The 21400-nt window shown below is 33.4% G+C and overlaps 3 protein-coding genes across 3 annotated transcripts; all 3 read right to left on the bottom strand.

Moving 5' to 3' along the window:
* Positions 1-215: 215 nt before the first annotated feature.
* LOC132068061 (DNA repair protein recA homolog 3, mitochondrial) lies at positions 216-4461 on the bottom strand. Its single transcript, XM_059461525.1, has 7 exons — positions 4313-4461; positions 3580-3794; positions 3169-3256; positions 2346-2518; positions 2068-2214; positions 1706-1840; positions 216-1149 (listed from the first exon to the last, which is right to left on the bottom strand). Exons 1-7 carry the CDS (start codon positions 4392-4394, stop codon positions 760-762), a joined length of 1230 nt encoding a protein of 409 aa, XP_059317508.1. The 5' UTR covers positions 4395-4461; the 3' UTR covers positions 216-759.
* Positions 4462-10872: 6411 nt separating this feature from the next.
* LOC132068060 (transcription factor bHLH125-like) lies at positions 10873-14786 on the bottom strand. The gene is made up of 3 exons (XM_059461524.1): positions 14036-14786; positions 12849-13196; positions 10873-12105 (listed from the first exon to the last, which is right to left on the bottom strand). Exons 1-3 carry the CDS (start codon positions 14648-14650, stop codon positions 12025-12027), a joined length of 1044 nt encoding a protein of 347 aa, XP_059317507.1. The 5' UTR covers positions 14651-14786; the 3' UTR covers positions 10873-12024.
* Positions 14787-16586: 1800 nt separating this feature from the next.
* Positions 16587-20027, bottom strand: LOC132066258 (transcription factor bHLH126-like). Its single transcript, XM_059459603.1, has 6 exons — positions 19577-20027; positions 19359-19392; positions 19186-19302; positions 18264-18605; positions 17676-17788; positions 16587-17026 (listed from the first exon to the last, which is right to left on the bottom strand). The coding sequence occupies exons 1-5, from the start codon at positions 19870-19872 to the stop codon at positions 17711-17713; spliced, it is 867 nt and encodes a 288-aa protein (XP_059315586.1). The 5' UTR covers positions 19873-20027; the 3' UTR covers positions 16587-17026; positions 17676-17710.
* Between the last annotated feature and the right edge of the window lie 1373 nt (positions 20028-21400).

Below are 21400 nucleotides of genomic sequence, written 5' to 3'. Positions count from 1 at the left end.
TCATGATAACATGCTTTTGGAGTCATTTCAGACGACACTTTCTTTAAAGACTGGCAGAAACAGATAATGGAAAATAGAACTAAGCAAGAGATATGGCCTAGTTTAAATTAGGAAACCTTCTATACAATGTGAAGAGTGAGGTCAAAAAATGCATCAACGAAATTAGCTCGTACAATCTAGTACAGGAAAACAATAACAATGCATGAACACAGTCTAAAAGATATTAAATATTTTGGCAAACTCAAACTCAAATTATACAAAACGTATTCTTGCCACTATGTATGTGTTTGGTATGGATGCTTTCCAATGTTCGATTGGTCAAAAGCTTTGGAAAACATTCTCTAGGGAAACAAGTTACACAAGTTCCCGAACACACCCTATATATCTGAATATTGAGATAAAATGAATCCCCGCCGCCTGAGTCAAGGCTTCAATCAGACAGAGGAAGAGCTTTACTGAAATAAATGATCGGATACAGATTCTCTTTGAAGTTATAACTGTTATGTACAAGAGAATTTTAGCAGATTAATGGGAAAAAATTGAACTAAAGCCAGGCCCATCCCTTTATCTAATCCAATAATTCCATAGACCATGCGATCAAAATTGATGTTGACACAATCACACAACATACAAAGCCATGTGATAAACCGAGGATGCTCCACTTTTTTCCCAAGACTCAACCGGCACACTGATATGGACATGAATGCCAGCAGTCTCATTAGACTAGGTAAGGCAAGTCCGGTAAGCTTTTCCGAACCTTCATGACGCCTCAACTGCAGTTGCGGCATCTTCATCAGTGGAGGTACCATTCAATACAACCTCCTCAACAGGGTCTACATGTACAGACTCCACATCAGGTTTGTCCCCGTGGTCAATAAGCTTCTCTCTAAGTTTCGTCATAAGATCCTCCCTTACACCAGTGTTCTCAACTAAGAAATGTTTTACAGCATCTCTACCACGAAGGCTCTGATTGTTGATACTGTAATAACCGCCACCACCTTTTGTAATGAACTTATGTTTGACTCCCAAGTCAATAAGTTCAGCTTCCTGCGAAATTCCCTTACCAAACTCAAGCTCAAATTCCGCTGTTCTAAATGGAGGAGCATGCTTGTTCTTTACAATCTTGACGACAACTTGGCTTCCTATGGTCTGTAAAATAGAGACTCTATCAAAAAGGACTATTTGGGACAGTTCAACTCCCTGATATTCACTCAATAAAGGGCATTCAAGTCAGTAAAGCTAACATGGAACTCACGACAGAGAAATCTCAACAAAAGAGTGACCGAGGATATAGTTATGCTATCACATTACTGTGACTGCTCACTGCAAGATCACACAAACTAATTTTGGAACCAAAAGAACATACTGCTTTCTTAAAGAAAGGAAGGAGCATTCATAATAATGAAGTTTAAACTTGTGTCTGTTTACATTAAGGATGGGAACAATTGAAGCTGATTACTAAAAATGTGAAACCATATATCTGAAAATTTTGGACACTCGAAATGTCAAATACACAAAACAGATTCCACGCTCATACGCAATTTTGGCAATCATATTTCAGGGAAGGAAAAAATAAAGGAACAAAGGGACACAACTGTCAATCAAGTAATACTACAGGTGGTCCTGCAATCCCAGTCTTGCATATACTCTAAGTCAGATATGCTCAAAAATCTTGAAGTTTTAATATCTCGATTAACATACATACCTCGTCCCCCTTCTTGACGAGCCCAATTCGCTTTATGTTTAGACGCACAGAAGCATAGAACTTCAAGGCATTACCGCCACAAGTAACTTCAGAAGGCCCTCCAAATCCCCCAAAAGTTGAAAGCTTTGACCTGACCTGAACCAGGGTGCAATTAATCAGCCAAGTTCTTTACGCCGACTAGATATTTTGCATGTCTCGATCAGAATGGAAAATACACAAGTAACTAATCATTCAAAACATGCAATTTAATCTTATTGAAGAAAAAAAAAAGAGAGTGAGAGAAGAGAAACTCCAAGTCTGCAACAGAAGGAAAGATGAGGGCACAATGCATGATGTGAATCTAGGCAGCCTACGACTCTTGCCTGATTTATGAAGATTAAAATGGTCTGTGATAGCGACAGAGAATGACTGAGCTTGCGGAGTGCTTGACTCATCAGTCTAGCCTGCATCGCCATATGAGCATCTCCCATTTCACCTTCAAGTTCACCTTTCGGGACAAGGGCAGCGACCTGCCATAGAAGTCAATTGTCCACAAAAGGGTTTTAGATACCTGAGACTATTAATATAATTGACTCTGAAGCAGATGACTCTGAAAGTAACAAAACAAGAAACATGAACCAACAATTTGAAGCTGCCTTACACTGTCCACAACAACAACATCAACCGAACCACTCCTTATTATTGTATCTACCAGACTAAGAGCTTGCTCACCACAATCTGGTTGAGATAAAAGTAAATTTGAAGTATTTACTCCAATCGTCTCAGCCAATGTTGGATTAAGAGCATGCTCAGCATCAACAAAACAGCAATAACCTACAAAGAAACAAGAAGAAGCATAAGTAGTTTCCATGTGTCAGTTGCAATAAGCAAAAAATGCATATATCCTTTGTGTTTCGAAAGGCATTCTTGAGCCTCTCCACAAAGCAAATAAAATGCAGCAGAGCCCCTAGGACTCCAGACAGATTCTTAAAGCGAAAGAACTGACATCATATCTTAAGATAGGTTATTCTTATCTGGTGCTCTCGTGGCTACTGTGTGGTGTATTTATTTAGAGCATAAAACAAAAACTTTCCAACATCGATTTATCTTATTACACCATGTGTAAGAGTATCATTCTGGTCCTCTGTGATGCTGTTGTAGGTCTCTTCCTCATACCATGTCGACTTATTCCCGAAGAATTTGAAAAGTTCTGGCTCATTAACGTAAATTTCAGTTAGATCAACTTCTCCTCTACTCCTTTCTTTTTTTGGTAATAAAATCTTATCTTTTGCTTAAAACAACGTAGAACCAAATCACAAATGACATTCAGGGGAAAGATGCCCGGAGATTCTGTTCTCAGGTCCTTTTTCGACGTATCCTGGTCCTGATAGATGTTGCAAGTGGAAAAGAAAATGAATGGTAGTTTTTTTTCCTCTCCTTTCTTTTTTGAGAATGCATGTTAGTGACGTACAAACTAGACAAACCTCCTTGTTTCTGCGCCTCTGCAATTACATGCAAAGCAAGAGTTGTTTTCCCTGAAGCCTCAGGACCATATATCTCTATTACGCGTCCCTGCACAAAAGCAAGACATAAGTTCCAACGAAGATAAGAAAATGATAAGAAAATAACCTGTCAACCTAACATTGATCACAACTATGTGTTTGTCTCTGTATACGCAGATTCACATATCTAGTAAAACAGTCACCGATCTGCCTAAAGTGACAAAAGTTTCTCAAATAATTTTGGTTTAAACACTGATTTTACCAGTTCTCCAAAGTAAAATGTTACTTAAAGATCATTTACATAATATTTGGGAGCCAAGTGATTAACACTACCATTTATATACACCATATTCGAAATGCCCAGAGAAAGAGGATACGGTTTTATGCTTTTACCTTCGGAAGTCCCCCTATCCCAAGGGCAATATCCAAAGAAAAAGATCCAGTAGACACTACAGGGACTTGTTTGGGGGATTCCGTGCGACCGAGCCACATGATGGATCCCTTTCCAAATGATGTAGTAATCTGATCTAGTGCTTGTTTCAAAGCCAAGTCTTTCTTGGACAAATTCTCTTCGCCTGAATCGCTATCTGAGTTTGCCTTTTTCTTACCTGAAATTGAGCAGAGGACAGGAAGCAATGAGCATCCAAAGAGGAAAACTTCATGTTTATTTAGAACTAAGCTTAGAAATGGAGAAACCTTGTCACATTTTGAACAGGGGACGAAAGAAAATATTCAAAATATATCAGCAAATTATACATCTCTATGGAATTTGAATTCCATATATTGGTGGACAGACACTTAAGTGGGATATGGGAATAGAAGCTTCAAAGCCCAACTAGCAGCTTTCAGCCTTTCACGTCACCTACTTAAGTTCAAATTAAAGTGTGTTAATATATTTGATCTAACCATCGTCAAAAAACATATATATATATACATATATTTGATCTACTTTTCCTTGTAGTCTTGACATTTTATAGTTAAATACAGGTTTTTTTCTTCTTAAATTAGAATATGTGAATAGGAAAAGGTTTGAAAACCAAGCGCGCTATAGGTTGACCAAAGTGCAACATGAGTGAATGTAAAAGTATATCAGTAGTACTATAACCCAAGTCACAAATTTACACACCTCGAGAAGAAAAGTAGCATAGCTGATCCGATGCCCCAAATAAGCTTCTTCTCAAACCCTGCAAATTAACAAACAACGGCATTATTAGTCAAATGTGGAGTACACAGAGTTCGAATAAATTAGGGTCTTGATGATTTCCTCTAGTAATTTTTAATCATCCCAGAAATAGTTAAGGGAAAAATATTGGTACAGCTGCCCTCAGGGCTTTGTGTGATAGGTATGCATCACGAACTAGAATCCTAGCTGGTAAACCAAGTGTAGCATATAAGTGTAGGAGGGTAGAGGGCGGGCCATTAGCTAGAAACAGTGGACTTTTCTATTAACGGAAATAAGAAAAAGATGTATTTCTAGAACTCTTCTCTTCAACATAGCCAATTTATGTGCTTATCAACCTCGGTTATCTGCAATAATTACCAACCAAAATACAAGAACTAGGAGAGGGGAATAAACAATTTTTCAGATGGAAATGTTCAAAAATAAATGCTACTATCTAACTCATTCTCAAAGAGGGGATGTTCCAGTTTATTTACTGAAGGATAAGGTATTCTGTGACAACTTATTTGAACGAACAATTTCTTGACTTAATCATGCTTAAATAAGGTCCATCCTTTGTTGGAGTTTATGTAAGAGTATCTGCTGTCATGTAATTATTATTATTTTTGGTAATTTAAACTGCTGTCACGTAATTATATGTCATAAATTTGGTTTATCATTTTGTTTTTTTTTTAATAACAGAAGCATTAACTAACATGCTCCTAACAAAAGTAGAATTACACATGATTATGGATACTGTTTATCTTTGAAGAAGTTGTCAAATGTAAGGGTTTTTACAGTAACATAAAAGTTGATAATACTACCAGAATAGCCAAACCTAATTATAAAATAGTACTTACTAAACACTCTGTCTAAATGGGTCTCGGGATGATTCCAAAACTTTAAAAAAGAATGCCTCTTTCCTTTTTTGGGAACTCTTTGATCACCAACTTTTCACATGACATGTTTAAGACCACAAGATTCAAAAGTCTTCTTTACTTTCTTAAACTCCGTGCCAAGTCAAAACCAAGACAAACATTTTGAAACGGAGGGAGTATCATTTAAAAATATCAACCTGAATTTGACAGGCCCCGTCCTGCCCTGCCTCATTTAGAATTGCAATTGTAGATTCACCCGCCCCGCCCTATTTATCCTTTGCCTTGCCATGCACCGCTCTGTTTGCCATCCCTACTCGACATCACCAGCTCGGAACTTGGAAAAAGTTTCTTTACAGAAATGCAAGGGCAAAGCCTACTTATGTCCAAACTCCCTCACCCCACCCCTCGCCGCCCCGCCCCCCCCCCCCACAACCCCCCCCCCCCCCCCCCAAAAAAAAAAAAAAAAAAAAAATCCTAGCTATGGAGCACTTGGTGCAGTGGGGTAAGTTGTATAATCATAACTCCTTCCAAAAAAAATGAAAGGGGTATCAAAATAAACTCACTTATGGGGTGCGATAAAAGATATATTCTGAGAGAAGTATGCACACTACCAAGAAGAAGCTTCGCCATTAAGACACTGTTAAGAGAGCCTCTTTTTATATATAGTAAGTTTGACAATTTAAACATCCTACGCGACAAGTTTAGAACAGACATTTTAGTACAGTACACACATCTTTAATTTAAAACCACAAGATTCAAAAGTCTCGTCATTAAGACAGATACTGTGAAATGGGGTTTTCTTTACACCTTTTTACAATAAAATCAAGAATTGATGTTATTCATCACTAGCTATAAATAGCTATTCAGATCATCTAACAATACACATACATAATATAACATGCTGAAAATAAACAAAACCAACTTACGTTTTTGTATGTAGAGCGAGGAATAAGTCTGAGCAACATAGCCATTGTTGAAAAACAAGAGCTTCTCTCTGTTATTAGGGTTTTTGAGGTTTTAGAGGGAAAATATAGCTGAAAAAACTTTTTTTGTGTTTTTGTCAATTAAAAATTATATATGTAGTACAGTCAATGAGTCAAACCTTTATATCATATCATCGTTGAATTCGAAATTTTTTTATTGTTTAGATCAATTATTGTTATACATTTACAGCAGCATTGAACTTAAATAATACTTGCGCCATTTATTTTTATTTGTCTATTTTGGGCTTTTTATGCTATTTAAGAAATAATAAATGAAGCATATAATTTACTAATGTATCCATATTAATTGATTCATATTTTTATTGAATTTGAAAAATAATTTAAAGTGAGTATTTAATACTATGGGTAAAATAGGAAAAAATAAATTTGATATGCTAAAAGTGACAAGTAAAAGTGAAATCTATTTTTAGAACACTGAACAAGTAAAAGTGACTAGAGAGTGTATATTTTGATGTTATAGATAAAAAAATGTATAAAATTTATTTTTTTATTTTCAATTGTTAAATCTTAAATGTAATCACACTTTGGATAATGAAAGGAAATTCTTTACTGATATATATTTATTTTCAATTAAAAGACCCATATCTATGGGTCTCTTGCTCCTATTTTGGCAAAGCTCGCATTTTAATTGGATATCGGGTATGGATATGGATCTTTTAATTGGATACCGGATTATAGATTGCATTTTAATTAATTAGGGGATAGTTTAAAATAGACCAATAGGATGATGACACGTGTCTATCCGGTAAAATGAAGGGTATATATATGTTCAAGTATAATGATAAGAGTATATTTGAACCCAAAATATAACGAGGGATATATTTGATCCATCTTCCGATTGTACAGGATATATTTGGCCCTTTTCCTCTCCTATTATGTACGTAGTATAGACTGTCCACTAGGCAGTTTTATAAACCTTTATCTTATTACATACTCCCTTCGTATCAATTTAAATGAACTCATTTGATTGGTTACGGAGCTTAAAAAAGTAGAGAAATTTTTAAACTTGTAGTGTTAAATGAGTCACATATATTTTGTGTGGTTATAAATTATAGCATAAAAGTAAGATTTTTCCAAACATAAAAAAAAAGTCATTCTTTTTGACACAGACAAATAAGAAAATATATTCACATAAATTGAAACCGAGGGAGTATATGATGTATATGTACACCCAATTTATTTTATTTTTGCTTTTAAAAAATCAGCAGGAGAGGAGAAATCGAATTCAAAAATCTCAAATTGATAAATCTATAGTTCGAATTATGATCAATCAGATATGCATTACTTCATGTTGACAGATAACAACAGACTAAGGGCCTAACAAATAGCATACTAGTAAAGCATTATGATGGGCCGAACTATTGTAAAGGCCCAAATATATAAAACCGTCAATTTGCAGGATTGGCCGTCTCTGGGGGCGGTCCTTAATTTATGGCCCTCAAAATGGTGGTCTTTAACTTTTGGCCAAATTTTGCTTGGTAGAATTCTGCCTTGCTATTTTTATTTGATTTTTTTACTGAGTTGGGGTTCGAACCCATAACCTCGGGGTATTAGGCGAAGGGAAAAACTTAAAGACTACTAATTTGAAGGCCAAAAATTAAAGACCACCCCAAATGAAGGACAATCCACGCAAAAAATGCGTGACGGCCTGTATGAGAAATCGGCCTACTTATAATTGGTCTTTAGGTCCCTCCCTCTTTGAACCATGAGCCGATATACTCCTGAACTATACGATTTAAAGTAAATATATCCTTTGTTTAGAAAAGTGACTCATTTATAACCTGCTGTTACACAAATGAGTTAGTTAGTAAAGTGTCACTGCCTCCATATTTTGTACAATAACATAAAAAGATTTCAATTATTAGGAGTCACAACAATTGTTAGCTTGCTTCCTACTTGTCTTGTCTTGTGTTTATGCAAATGATCTTTAATTAACTTGTTGAGACTTGAGCTTCACTATGAGATTATGTATGACGTCTTTCTGTTATTTTAAGGTGTTGACAAAAATGTAAATCTAACTTTAATTTATGTTTGGACATGAAAACACAGTTAACGTTTTGTGAGCGAAAAGTTGAATAACTCCATGTTTGGGAGTGCCACAAATTGACTTCTTGTTGTCAGGCAAGAGCAATATGATCTGATGTTATGCATATTTAGACTTGTTGGCATAAAATATGTCTTTTAGGAGTATTGATTTGAGATCTTGATAAGGTGAATACCCAGTCTATTCAATGCTAGGCATAATGAGTATAAGGACCTCAAAAAAATCTCTTTTCGTCGTATGAACTTGTGGTAAATGCTTCAATGAGTCGAGAGTTAAGCATGTTGCATGATTTCCACCCTGTTTACACAGTTGTGTCTTTCCTGCCATGTCTGGATAGTTCTTTTAACAGTACATGATCTCCACTGCGACCCTCTTTCCATGTATTTATGTATGCGATTATTGTAACAACCACACGCTCGCTTTGTTTTGAGCATTTCTTAGGAATAATGGGCTAAAAGGGAAAAAAAACTGCAGAGGTTGCTCAAGCATGATGTTTAACTGCTTTGACTTTCTTTGGTGCTTTCATGAGACACATTTTATAACATATCAGATGTTCTTTTGGCACTGAGCAAGTACACAAAAATGTTCATGTTCCATGTTAACCATCAAGGGTTGAATTTTCCTTGCCTAGAAATGCTTTTAAACCAATCCATCTTTTCTAAGTATCTCTGGATTCACAATCTATGTTGTCAGGTAGCCGAGGACCTTTAAGTTGACAGTATTTTTCAAGTTTCTGATCCTTAGAACTTCAGTGTGTGAATTGAAAGATATCTGCAATTGCTGGACTAGAATCAATCTTAATTAATTTGAATTAAGATATCATATCTTATGTTGCTCGGACTCTTCAAAAATGTCAACTGGTGCATGTCGGATCTTTCAAAAGTAGTCATTTTTGGGGGATCCGACAAGACAGCAACACCACCTTTTAAGAGTCCGAGCAACATAGATCAGAGAGAGTATCTAAAACATTTAAGTTAGTTTTTTCAAGTTTCTGGCAAGTTCCTTAAAACACCAGTGTGTGAATTGAAAGATATCTGCAATTGCTGGATTATAACCAATCTTAATCTGAATCGAGATATCATATCTTATGTTGCTTGGACTGCTTAGAGTCTTCAAAAATGTCGACAGGTGTGTGTCAGGTCCTCCAAAAGTAGTGCATTTTTTGAGGTTCCGAGCAACTGTGTCATTTCACAGGCTTGTTATTCACATAGAAGCTTTTTCGGGGTGGAAGATTTCGTAGACGATGACAATACCCAGCCATACACATATCAGAAGGGGAAAAAGTCCAAGAATCCAAACAGACATATTTCATTCAAACAACATAACAACAACAACAACAAACTTCATTCAAACAACATACGGTGGCTTATTATATATGGAACTGTTCACGCTTGATGTCTTCATATCAAAGTGCTTCGTCTCAGCCTCTGTTACTCATCGAGTTAAGTGCAAACAGGTCGCGATAGCTGGTATCAACTCCAAAGATATTGAGGCAGTGTTGAAATCAAGAAGTGATATACCTGCATGTTTGTGTGTGGGAAGTATTTTTGGCTGACAGAGCAAGAAAATCTGATGTATATACAGCTTCTTATACTCCTAGGGACTGAAATAGGTGCTACTTATAACCCCCCTCCCCCCCCCCCTTCACTGCCCCCGCCCCCCTCACTTTTTTCCTTTAAAGTATCACAATGTATACCAGATGCTTTATTGAGAATCCTAATCTTGTTTGATTCAGTAATGGAATCAATAGCTTTCTCCAACAGGGATATATAGGATCGGATTGCAGCAAGCTCATCTAATATATTTGAATTTGCGTCAGTGTTATAATAGGTTGAAGTACATTATGGCAGGATTAGTCACCCGGGCAAACAACTCTCCTCCAAGAAGAATTCTGCTATGCTATGAAAGGCTGCATATTTAAAATCTCGGCAAAAGAATATTCATATAATAAAGCTTTTCCAACCGGCCAAACATATTACAAGAATATATATTAGCTACAGTACCGGCCTCACCAGACACTTCAAGCCTAAAACTAAAAGAAGCAGCAAATTAGCAATCGAGCCATGAAGAAATTAAAGTGTAGGCATCTTTTATTCTTCTTGTTTTTTATGGTTACACAAAAGCTCACTATATAAAAGTTGCTCAATACACAATATGTTTATCTATTGAAAAAGTTTCTCAATACACACAAACTTATACTCCATACGTTAATGGTGATGTCATTAGTTTGAGTGTGACTACATATTCTATCGGCTACTTGCTATCTCCCACCAACACAAGTACCAAATAACTCTATCCACAAATTGAAAGAAAGAGTAAAGTAGCATGCATGTTTATTAGTTTGACGATATAGGGGTAAGAAGAAAAGGCCAAAAAAGGGAAGATGAAAAGCATTTAATATCCAACTTGCGTACCTAATAAAAAAATATTGACAAAAGTTAAGACTATGCTTCCCACGGGGAGCTACATGATTTGGGACAAACATGAGTTGTTAAGATACAGTATATCATGATCAATTATTGTAGTGGGTACATGGGACATGATAAAATAAATGTATCTGTTAATAAATACTACTAGTATTTATTATTACTTTTTTTTGCCCATAAAGGTGGTGTGTTTGAATTAGCTTGCGTGATTTGTTAGCACTAATACACGTATCACATACTAACTTTTAATAATACACACTATTAAAAAATCACTATTTTCTCACTGAAAATTATTCAGTCGCTATTTCTACTGAATATCGGTGAGAAAAAACTTAAATAGTAGTATTATCACACGGAAAAATTAGGAAGTTTCGCAGCGTTTCAATGGAAACCTGTTTCGCACCATGCATTTTCCCAGTGAGCTGGTTCAGTGGGAATGAAGTGAAAAAATCATGTTCTATAGCACAAATCTCCCACCGAATGTTGGTGGGAAAACTTCTATTTCTAGTAGCAACAAGAATCTTATAATAGCATAAGAAAATGTTTATGCTTCTCATTATGAATTCATAGCCATATCTTATGCTTCGACCAAAAAGAAAAAAGAAGCCATATCTTATGCAATCAAATAATTAAGAGACAAAGTTGGAATATATATGTAACTTAATTTACAAGCAAGCAAGGACATTAGCCAGCGAAGAGGTCTCTTAGTTTTAGCTAAATGCTCGAATGCTCTCAACACTGAGATAAGTCCTTATAATAATAAAAACTGCATGCAGCAGTATATTCAACTACTAACATGTATAACACTAAAGCCCAGTGGCGGAATCATAAATTTCGTCAAGAATGTTCAAGATTTAACATATATACAAAGACAACAAATTTTTGATCTATATGTTCTATGTGACTCCGCCATTGCTAAAGGTAGTACGGACACAAACTAAATACAGCAGTGGCAGAGCCAGAATTTAGACGCTAGATATTGATTTAGAGTTTAAAGAGCGAATTTTGAAATATATATATATATCTGATTCTATGTATATTTATTTGTCGCACAAACTAACGTAGAAGCTCGAATTCGTTCTCTAACGTCAAACCCACAAACTTGTATTTGGTTACGCCACTGACTAAACATTGTTATTCTTTGATAGATAGCGAGTACTAAACCAAATTCAATATTTTTGACACAAAATGTAGATATATATACACGTGAAAAACAACTAAATGTTAACAGATGTTAGATTTTGAAACCATGACTTTAGAAATGTAGCTAGTTCAGTGATAAGAATGTTGAAAATCAAACGCACCAAATTTAAATTCTGGATCCACCTCATTCCTTGTGCCAATTAATCACATCTGTCAGTTTCTTTTGCAGCCCAGCTGCAGTAAGACCTGATGATATATCACTCACCTGCAAGATAATGATTAATTTATTTGAAGAGTAAATATTCCTTATAAATGAGCACGACATGTTGTCTCCTTAACTCTAAAATATATATATATATAAGAAAACTTGGATAAAACCCCTAAACCAAGTACTCATGGGGTACTCATTCTATGTCATTTACGATAGTGTATGGATAATTTTTTGTTGAAGTGAAAACAATAAGAAAAATACCTGGAAGTAAGGTTGTATTTAGATATATGAATTTCACTCAAAAAATAAGCTGATGTTTTTTGTAAGTTAATTTTCATTATTTCACTGAAATACTTCTCAAACATGTTTTGCCATATACTCTCTCTTCGTTTCATCTTAGGTGTCGTAGTTTAATTGGACACGAAATTTATGTATAAGAGTGCCTTTTAAGGTAAAATGAAAATAACAACACAACAACACCTTACCCAGTATAACCCCACAAAGTGGGTCTAGGGAGGGTAGAGTACTGTACACAAACATTACCCCTACTATGGAGGTAGAAAGGTTGTTTCTGATAGACCCTCGGCTCAAAGAAAAGCAAACCACAGCAGTCCGGAAAGAGAAGTTACAGAAAAAAAGGTAAAATAAAAACCTAATATAAAAACGTGTCACTCTTTTTCCTTTTTAATATACTAAAAAGAAAAATAAGAGAGTATATTCTACTAGTATTTCAAATACTAATAACCAAACTGTTATTTGCAGATATTGAACTACAAATTATGGCTCAACTGTCTTACCCGACATTGGATCCTGATCAAAGTCCATTCATCATGTTTGGAACTAACACAACTAACCACAGTTAGCCCTTCTTCAAGTAGCCATCTCAGCACTTTGGACAATGAAAATATTTCCTCTTTATGGCTATTGTTGACATTAATCAAAATCTCCATATCATCTTCACATTTGTTCACTGTGACACAATTATTATTATGATTGTGCGCATAATTTGTTGAACTTTTATTTTGATCATCCAATGAAATATTCTTGAGCTTTTTTCTTCTATTATCCAACTCTTCTATATTCTTCTGAAGTTGCTTTATATAATTCACAGCTACTTGCATGTGATCTGATGTTGAACGTCCCCCCTACAAATTTGCAATAAAATTCACCCCATATTAATAACACAAGCTGATTCCGGCACACCGCTCAATCTATAACATTCATACTCTATAATAACATTTCATTATAACAACCATTTTTTTTTTCTGAACTGCTTTTGATCATGTTAGGTTATATTATATGTTCTCAGTGACAACATTTCACTATAGCAACCAAAAAATAACCAGACAAATGACGTTGTTATAAAGAGGTGTGTATATGCTTCTTGGCCACAGATAACATTTGAGAGTTTGCAAGTTCTGGTTTTCACTTACAAATAACTATTTGAAGTACTAATGAAATACTGAAATTTTTGTTTGAGGAGTATTCCAACTGAAACAATTTTGCTTGTTTCACTTACAAATTCTTCATTTTTGTTTTTGCAAGCGAAATTTATGTCCAGCACAACTTTTCAGTTTTCAGTTCAAACTTCCAAATTTTTCTTTTTCAACTTCAACTTAAATGGATGAAAAAGTTAATATGCACTATATACAATCTATATTATTCGGACTCTCCAAAAACGTCTGCTAGATGTGTGGCAGATCCTCCAAAAATAGTGCAGTTCAGAGAATTAGACAGGAGCGCGTTAGCATTTTTCGGGAGTCCAAATTAAACAACATATAGTATACAATAAGACAAATATTATCTGAAAATATGGGTAAAAATGTAAAATACAAGCTGATATATACTTGATCTAGGCAACTTTATTTCTTGTAATTGATATAACTTAACTTTAAAAAAAAATATATATATATATATATATATATATATATCAGCAGAGAAAGAGAGGAAAATGAAAATAGAAAGTGTAAGTTCTAGAGATCACCTTGATGAATTCAAATGGAATTAGAGATCTTAGAGAAGCAACAAGATTTGCCATTTCTTGCCTTCTTTGCCTTTCAACATTTCTATGCACAACTTTCTTGAGCTTATTTGATTCATCACTTCTTAGCCCCTTCTTATTATCATCATCAAGATTACTACTTCCACTGCTGACCGAAGATTTATATAGCCGATCACAACTTGTTTGAAATTGATCAGGCGCAAAAATTGAAGTACTTGTGCTGACTGAAGATTTATATAGCTGATCACAACTTGTTGGAAACTGATGATGAGGCGCAATAATTGAAGTACTTGTGTTGACTGAAGATTTATACAGCCGATCACAACTTGTTTGGAACTGAGGTGTAATAATTGAAGTACTTCTCTTGACTGCTAAAGATTTATAAAGCTGATCACAACTTGTTTGGAACTGAGGCGTAATAATTGGCAAAGAAACATGAGGATCACTTATCAAATCTTGATTATGGATTTGAGTTTGTTGGCAAAATCCATTTAATTGGAAATTAGGAATCTGAAGTAGCTGGTGGTGATGATCTCCATGATCTTCACTAATATTTTGTTTATTAGTGAAGATCTCCCAAAGATAATTATCATCCATTGAACTAATTAAGCACTAATAGATTTTGATCTTCTTTTTGTTATTCTAATTGAAAGATGATAAAGAACAAGATACGTTAGTTAGGGTTTTGATATCTTCATAAACAAGAAGATAATACACTGACCAAAGCAAACCACACAATAGTTGTTTATTGGTTTTTTGAATGGTTACTATTCATATCTACGCTTCTAGTCCCACCATTTGCTTTCACACTAGCTTTTTAATACACAGATAGTGCGAAAGAATTTTTATACTAACAGTCCAGTAATTAAAACATACTATACATTAGTTCATGCCATAAAAATTTGGACGTAAAAAATTGAAAATTAAGGCATGTTATTTGCGACAAGTTAAAATATATTAATAGTGTAGAAAAACTTGCATTGTCAGTGTATAATTTTTTTCTTATTAAAGCCCTTTTTTAATTGTTTGTGACAGGTTATCTTATATTATTTGCTTATGTATTTTGGCTAGTCATTTGCACCTACACTGGAATAGACCTCCTTGTGGTCAAAGCTTTTTAATTAATTTTTATGATAGTGATGTCCGAATTAGCTTGCGTCTATCTCGATTATTTATTGGGTATCGTTTACCTCCCACCAGGGCGATATACCAAATAACTTTACTTACGAAATCTTAAACAGATTAAATGAAATAATCTGTCCTTTGGAATTTGAATTCATGCCTCGTTTTCTTAGTCAGCAGGATTAATAGAAATTATTTGATAAAGTTTCCTTTTTTCCTGTCAGAAACTTTTCTAAAATTATTTGCTCAAGTAGAAAAAAAATATATACTAAAAGAATGAATTAAAAATAGGGGAATAACTTAGGCATATAGGTAGATGAGTTACAAAAGAGTACCTTACAAGTTGCTAGTATAATATATTATATGCGCTTTCCACAGCATATCCTTTCAACAAGAAAATTTATTTAAAAAATACAAATGTTATTCTAGAATATAATATTGCATGTGTATTAATTATTTTCTTATATGTGTCACATATATCTGGACAATTAGTTCATAACAGGATGAGATCAAATACCTGGAATTTGATAACCTTTTCAGACATTTTGTTCCAACTTAGAGAGTCAATTTATACAATGGTGGGTCTGCATTATCTAATATTTGTCCCTAATCTTTTTCTCCAATTTTTTTGAGAACAATAATTGAGTAGTCATGAGTACTATGAGCTCTTTTCTTTCCTCTAACAACTAAATCTTGGAAAATCTATAATAAAATGACTAATAAGATTTTAGGAAGACTTAATTCTGATTCTATGGATGATTTTCTTGATTTTAATTCTCATTGTATATGTGTATCCATCCCCCCATAGCCATTTAATTATACAACATATGATTCAATGTTTTCACAGCCTTATTATTTCGCTGCTTTCTTATTTATTCTATGGTAAAAATTATATACTACAAATAGGAGTATTCCTACATTATGATGCATAAAAAAAAATAAAAAAAAATAAAAGGTATTGCTGTATAAATAAGAGAGAGTTGTGGGAAAAATAAAGTCTAAATCCCCAATATATTCACATAAAAAGAGTTACTTTGTTAAGCAAATGTGTTCTTAATTAGTAGTGGAGCTTTAATTTGGACTCAACGACTAGTTTAACGTTTGTTTGAGCCATACGACGTTGTCAGATTATAGCATCTTGGAGGAGACAAGTTAAGATTGTTACCTTGGACCAACAAAAAATTACCGCATTGTAAACTTGAATTTGCTTACAGAGATCGAGATATTCACATTTTAACGTGAATAATTATATGTTACTTTTTCTTGATTCTTTTTTTAATATACTTATATTTTCACCCACCGTAACTTTTCTTGTTTTTTGTTTTTTCCTGTATCAAATTAAAAGAATGCATGGGCAAATATAAACGATCTTCGTCCTCTAGCAGATTTGCAGATGCAAGATTACTTTGATACTGTGTTGAAGTGTGTGACAGTCATCTAATCTAAAAAATTAAAATGTCAATTAAAGTACACTTTTCTTACTCAATTAATGATGTGTTAAACACAAATGTATATGTATATACACACACTATATTCACATGCATTGTAACAAAAGGGTAGTAAGTGTAGCCATACTAAAAATCCTGAATACTAATAAGCTTGAACTTGTTTGATAACTGTTTTGGGATCCTGATTAATTCAGATATGTGTTGTATATATAAGGCCCGTCAAAAGAGAAAACGCTCCTTATCAGGATTTTTTTCACTCGCATGGTTCAATACCTCTGATTAAGAATGAATAAATTATTTTCATCCTACCACAATCCTCGTTGGTAATACTTTTGAACCTTGATAGTGAGCTATATAATCTTGCATTGCATGCATGAAAACATAAACTTCAAACTTCAAAGTACTGCAAAAGACGAGAAAAAACACATGAAGTGATCGACTTCAAAGATCAAAGCTGACTTTACAACTTTCAAGATAAGAAAATAAAGCGATTTTCTAAAAGATGATATTCTTATATTTTATAAAAAAAGAAATAGGCAATAGTCATATTGTATTGAGGTCTACAAGTTTAAGGTTATATTGCTAGCTTCATTTTTCTAAAAGTCCATTTTCTCTTTAGTTCACTATAAGTGAAACTAACGCAACCAAGATACTACTAATTACTAGTAATATGTATTGTAAATCACATAATTTCATCAGGGAAAAACGAACCGTAGCTTTTTGTCAATATTGATCCAAAAAGTTTCATTTTATAGGAAAAGATCTGATAAATACTTAATAAAGCATGGAATTGTAACAATTTAACTTATATATACTTATTACCATGAAAAGAATGGTCACATTATTAGTATATTTTAGCATTTTGTGATAAGCTGTCTGTCCTATTGTTCATTTTAACAATTTCACTTATATGAACAATTGCTTGTAATTATCTTAAGTAAACTGATCGATAAAAATATCTTATACCATCACTATATATATATATATATAAGTTTAACACTATTAGAAAATCTCTAGTCTTGGATTAAAGTTTTAGTAGAAATGATCAATACCTACTAATTAATCTGCACTGATACAGAAGCTTTCCTTAAGGCAAGTTAAGCATCAATAACTCAGCTAGCTTTTGTTCAAGTGAAGATACATCCATGCATGTAAAATCAGTGACCTGCAAAGATCAATAGTGATCAAGGTTTATATATATACACACCTAGCTAAACATGACCTGGATTTAACTTATATATACACTGATAGTATAAAATTTGTGTACAACTATCAATAATATATCTTAACATGATTGAAGTTTAAAGTACGTACTATGTACTAACGAAGCAAAAGTATTTAATGACAATCAAGTCACTTGATTATAAGGTAATTACAAGTAAATCTTCTAAGACAAACATTAATCTGATCTTTCAACATGCTGTTGCAAGTAACTAATTGCCTTATTTTCTAGGTTACTGAATCTCATTTGTACGGACAATTACTTGTAGTTATCTTTTAAGTGACATATGATTAGTTTAAAATTCTTTTACGTAGTCGCCCGTTAGTGTATAGAAGTTAAATTCCCTAAACACATATATCATCTTTTTCTCAAAAACATGAAAACAAGATGTGTTCATCATAGATAGATATATATATACCTCAACTTGAATTTTGTGGAGAATTGTTTCATCTACTTTAGTAGAAACACATGTAACAACATTTAATTTTCTGTTCATGAGTTCTTCAAGCACTCTTGAAAGTTGAAGCCCTTCTTTTGCAAACTTGTTTTTGATCAAAATCTCCACACCATCTTCACATTTGTTCACTTTCACATATTCTGCCAGATTGCATTTTTGGCCTATGTTTTCATTATCCTCATTGGAAGAATTGTCCAAAATTTTCATCTTATCTCTTCTTGTTTCCAATTCTTTGATATTATTCTTGAGGTGTTGGATGTAATTCAAAGCTTGTTCCATATGTTCTGATACTGGACGCTTTCCCTAATTAAATGAAACAAATCAAGAAGTTAGATCAACATATATATATATATATATATACATAGCTAGATTTTGTGTAAAAATTGAAGTTATGTGCATTGATAGTGTATCGGTTTTTTACATTATCGAGTAAAGTTGGCCTATAATAACAGGCAGGATCTAACTTATATATATTGACAAACAATATAAAAATATTTTCCACTATCATATTTTCACCAGTTGTAGCAAGTTATTTGTCTTATTTTAGGTTGCTAGTTCCACTTATTATGAACAATTTAGTAAACATTATGACCCCGATGCGGCCTGGGGGAAGCTATCATGAGATGTATGGGTTCGACATAATAACTTTGGTCCAAATCCTATACACTTATTGAGAAATCCAGTAAATACGTACGCATATATAATAAGCTTCAAAACCCATAAACTTCAAACCCTAAACTGTTTCTGCCGATAGCGAAAAAATTCTTTTACACTTTCAATATATAGAAGTTAAACTCCAACATGTAACTTCTATAAAAGCCTGACAATTAAAGAGAAAATAGAATATATTAGATGTATTAGCTATGGCTAGCTAGCTATTTACCTTGATATATTGAAGTGGAAGATGTGATCTAAGAGAAGCATAAAGATTAGCCATTTCTTGCCTCCTTTGTCTTTCAATATCTCTATGTGCAATCCTTCTGATGAGCTTGTTTTGATCCTTGAGAAGAAGATATGACAAATGTAATTTTTTTGTAAGTTGATAGAATCTCTAACTAGAGAAGGACTTTGTATAGGCTGCATCCTTCTTCTAACTTTTTGGATATATGTGCAGTTATCTCTTGGTTAGAGGTTTGGTCCATGTCCCCCTCTAACATATGTAATTTTTTTTGCATCAATAGACATGGTAGGGGTCGAGCCTAACCCCCCACACCATAGGGATCACAACCTAAGGTGATGGCTTAAAATTAAAAAAAAAAAAAAAAAAAAAAAGCTTGTTTTGATCCTTCATTTGTACTTCATCACTTCTATTTGGATCACTTGGTAATCTTCTTGATCTTTTCTTTTTATTAATATAATTTCTTTCTAAACTCAAGATGTTAGAAGGTTCAAAATCAATGAGTGCAAAATCTGCTACAATTGCTTCAGCAGGAGCTATTGTCGGTATTTGAGACGTCCTTTTGACCAGATCTTGATGGGGTATTTGACATGGAGTAGAGGGGATTTGAAGTTCTTGATGATCACAATCTTGGATTTCACTAAAATTGAAGATTTCCCATAGAGATTCCATAGTGTTTCCTCCCTCTCTCCTTTCTTTTTTGTGGTTGTAATCTCTTTATGTAAAGCAAAAGATATGTTGGTTAGGGTTTGAGATCTTCAGTGCAGTGGTGTGGTGTTATAAAATATACAGTATTATATAATGATTTGGCATAAACTAATTAAGAAAAGATGAATGATATTATGGATATATAATACTGTTCATTTTTCTGATCCTGATTAGTTCACACTTTGGAGGAGCATCTTTTTTTTAAAAAAGGTTAGAAGAAATACAAGTTTAACTCTATACACTGACGGTGCAAAAAAAAAATTAATTTTGCAGTATCGGATCAATTGGAAGATAACTAGTCGAAAATTCACTGGTTTCTAAAGTAGTAATTTTAACTTGGAAATAAGTTTAACATGCTACAATAACTTAAAATATACTATGAATAACTTCAAAATTGTCAGTATAAAACAAGTTAAATGGAAAAAAATTATTGTATATATTATAAAAAGGGATGGATTCCCGAATAGGATGAACAGGAAGAGAGAATGAAATGTATTTATTGAAATTCGAAACCTATCCTAAGCGATACATTTTTTCTTTTTTCGATTCGGGGTATTAGACGGTATGTATTTATGGATGTATGTATGTATGTGGGCATGCTATGAATTTAGCTATCCTCGGGCAAAAAAAAATATTTCTTTTAATTTTTACGTTAGGGTAGGCGTATCTAGCCTACAAGGTAGGGGTTCAACCCCAAAATTTTTGATGCGGTGTCTAAATTTATGTGTAAAAATTTACTAAAATTGTAAATAAATATTTGATATGAACCCATAACTTTAAAAATATAATAGTTCACTAAGAATTTAAGATTGAACCCAATAAATTTAAATACTGAATCCACCTCTGGTTATCCAAGATTGATTCTTGTAAGTGTACATTGACTGCATTAATACTATTACTTATATGATAAGTCTATATATACTAGCTCACACAATTTCGACTTATCCAAGTGAACCAAGCTAAGTCTCTAATGGGTTGATTTAGGTAGATGTCCATTTTTTAAAATTATCATTTAAATTTTGTTTTTAATTTAAAAGTTGTGCAAGTATAATTTTTGGGACTAAGAAAACATTATACTAGATCTCTAAAGTCTAAAAAATGTCATATCGTAGTCTAACGTTTCTCATAACTTAGTCAACTTGTTTCAAAAGGTTTTTTTAGATCGTAGTCTTAAAGATCCATAAGTTACAAAGAAATAAGAGGACTATTTACTAAAAAATAATAAATAGAGGACCTAGTTATTCAAATTCAACAACCAAATCTTATTAATGACGCTACATACCATAATTAATCAGAGAAAAGATCTTGTTGATTTTGTCCCCTAAAAGTACATGTGAGCAAAGCTTCCAAGGTTTACGCAACCAAATTAAAATTTCCTTTTTTGAGCAATATCGACCACTACCTTTTTAAACTATTATATTTTTGGAAGTATCTCTAATCATGATCTCGTTTTTATTTTTTTATGTTCTTTCTTTTTGGAAACCACTAATAT

The sequence above is a fragment of the Lycium ferocissimum genome, chromosome 8 (assembly GCF_029784015.1).
Source record: "Lycium ferocissimum isolate CSIRO_LF1 chromosome 8, AGI_CSIRO_Lferr_CH_V1, whole genome shotgun sequence".
NCBI lineage: Eukaryota > Viridiplantae > Streptophyta > Magnoliopsida > Solanales > Solanaceae > Lycium > Lycium ferocissimum.
This window is presented reverse-complemented; position numbering and strand designations above follow the sequence as displayed.

Excerpts from the sequence above, each read along its gene's own strand:
- LOC132066258 (XM_059459603.1), bottom strand. The coding sequence starts at position 19,872 with ATGGAATCTCTATGGGAAATCTTCAATTTTAGTGAAATCCAAGATTGT. Across the intron at positions 19,303-19,358 it reads CTATACAAAGTCCTTCTCTA|GATCAAAACAAGCTCATCAG; the intron begins GTTAGAGATTCT and ends CTTCTTCTCAAG. Across the intron at positions 17,789-18,263 it reads TCCACAAAATTCAAGTTGAG|GTCACTGATTTTACATGCAT; the intron begins GTATATATATAT and ends TGATCTTTGCAG.
- LOC132068060 (XM_059461524.1), bottom strand. The coding sequence starts at position 14,650 with ATGGATGATAATTATCTTTGGGAGATCTTCACTAATAAACAAAATATT. Across the intron at positions 13,197-14,035 it reads TTCCATTTGAATTCATCAAG|GGGGGACGTTCAACATCAGA; the intron begins GTGATCTCTAGA and ends GCAAATTTGTAG. Across the intron at positions 12,106-12,848 it reads TGATCAGGATCCAATGTCGG|GTGAGTGATATATCATCAGG; the intron begins GTAAGACAGTTG and ends ATTATCTTGCAG.
- LOC132068061 (XM_059461525.1), bottom strand. The coding sequence starts at position 4,394 with ATGCCGTTGTTTGTTAATTTGCAGGGTTTGAGAAGAAGCTTATTTGGG. Across the intron at positions 2,215-2,345 it reads ATGTTGTTGTTGTGGACAGT|GTCGCTGCCCTTGTCCCGAA; the intron begins GTAAGGCAGCTT and ends CTTCTATGGCAG. Across the intron at positions 1,150-1,705 it reads TCGTCAAGAAGGGGGACGAG|ACCATAGGAAGCCAAGTTGT; the intron begins GTATGTATGTTA and ends TCTATTTTACAG.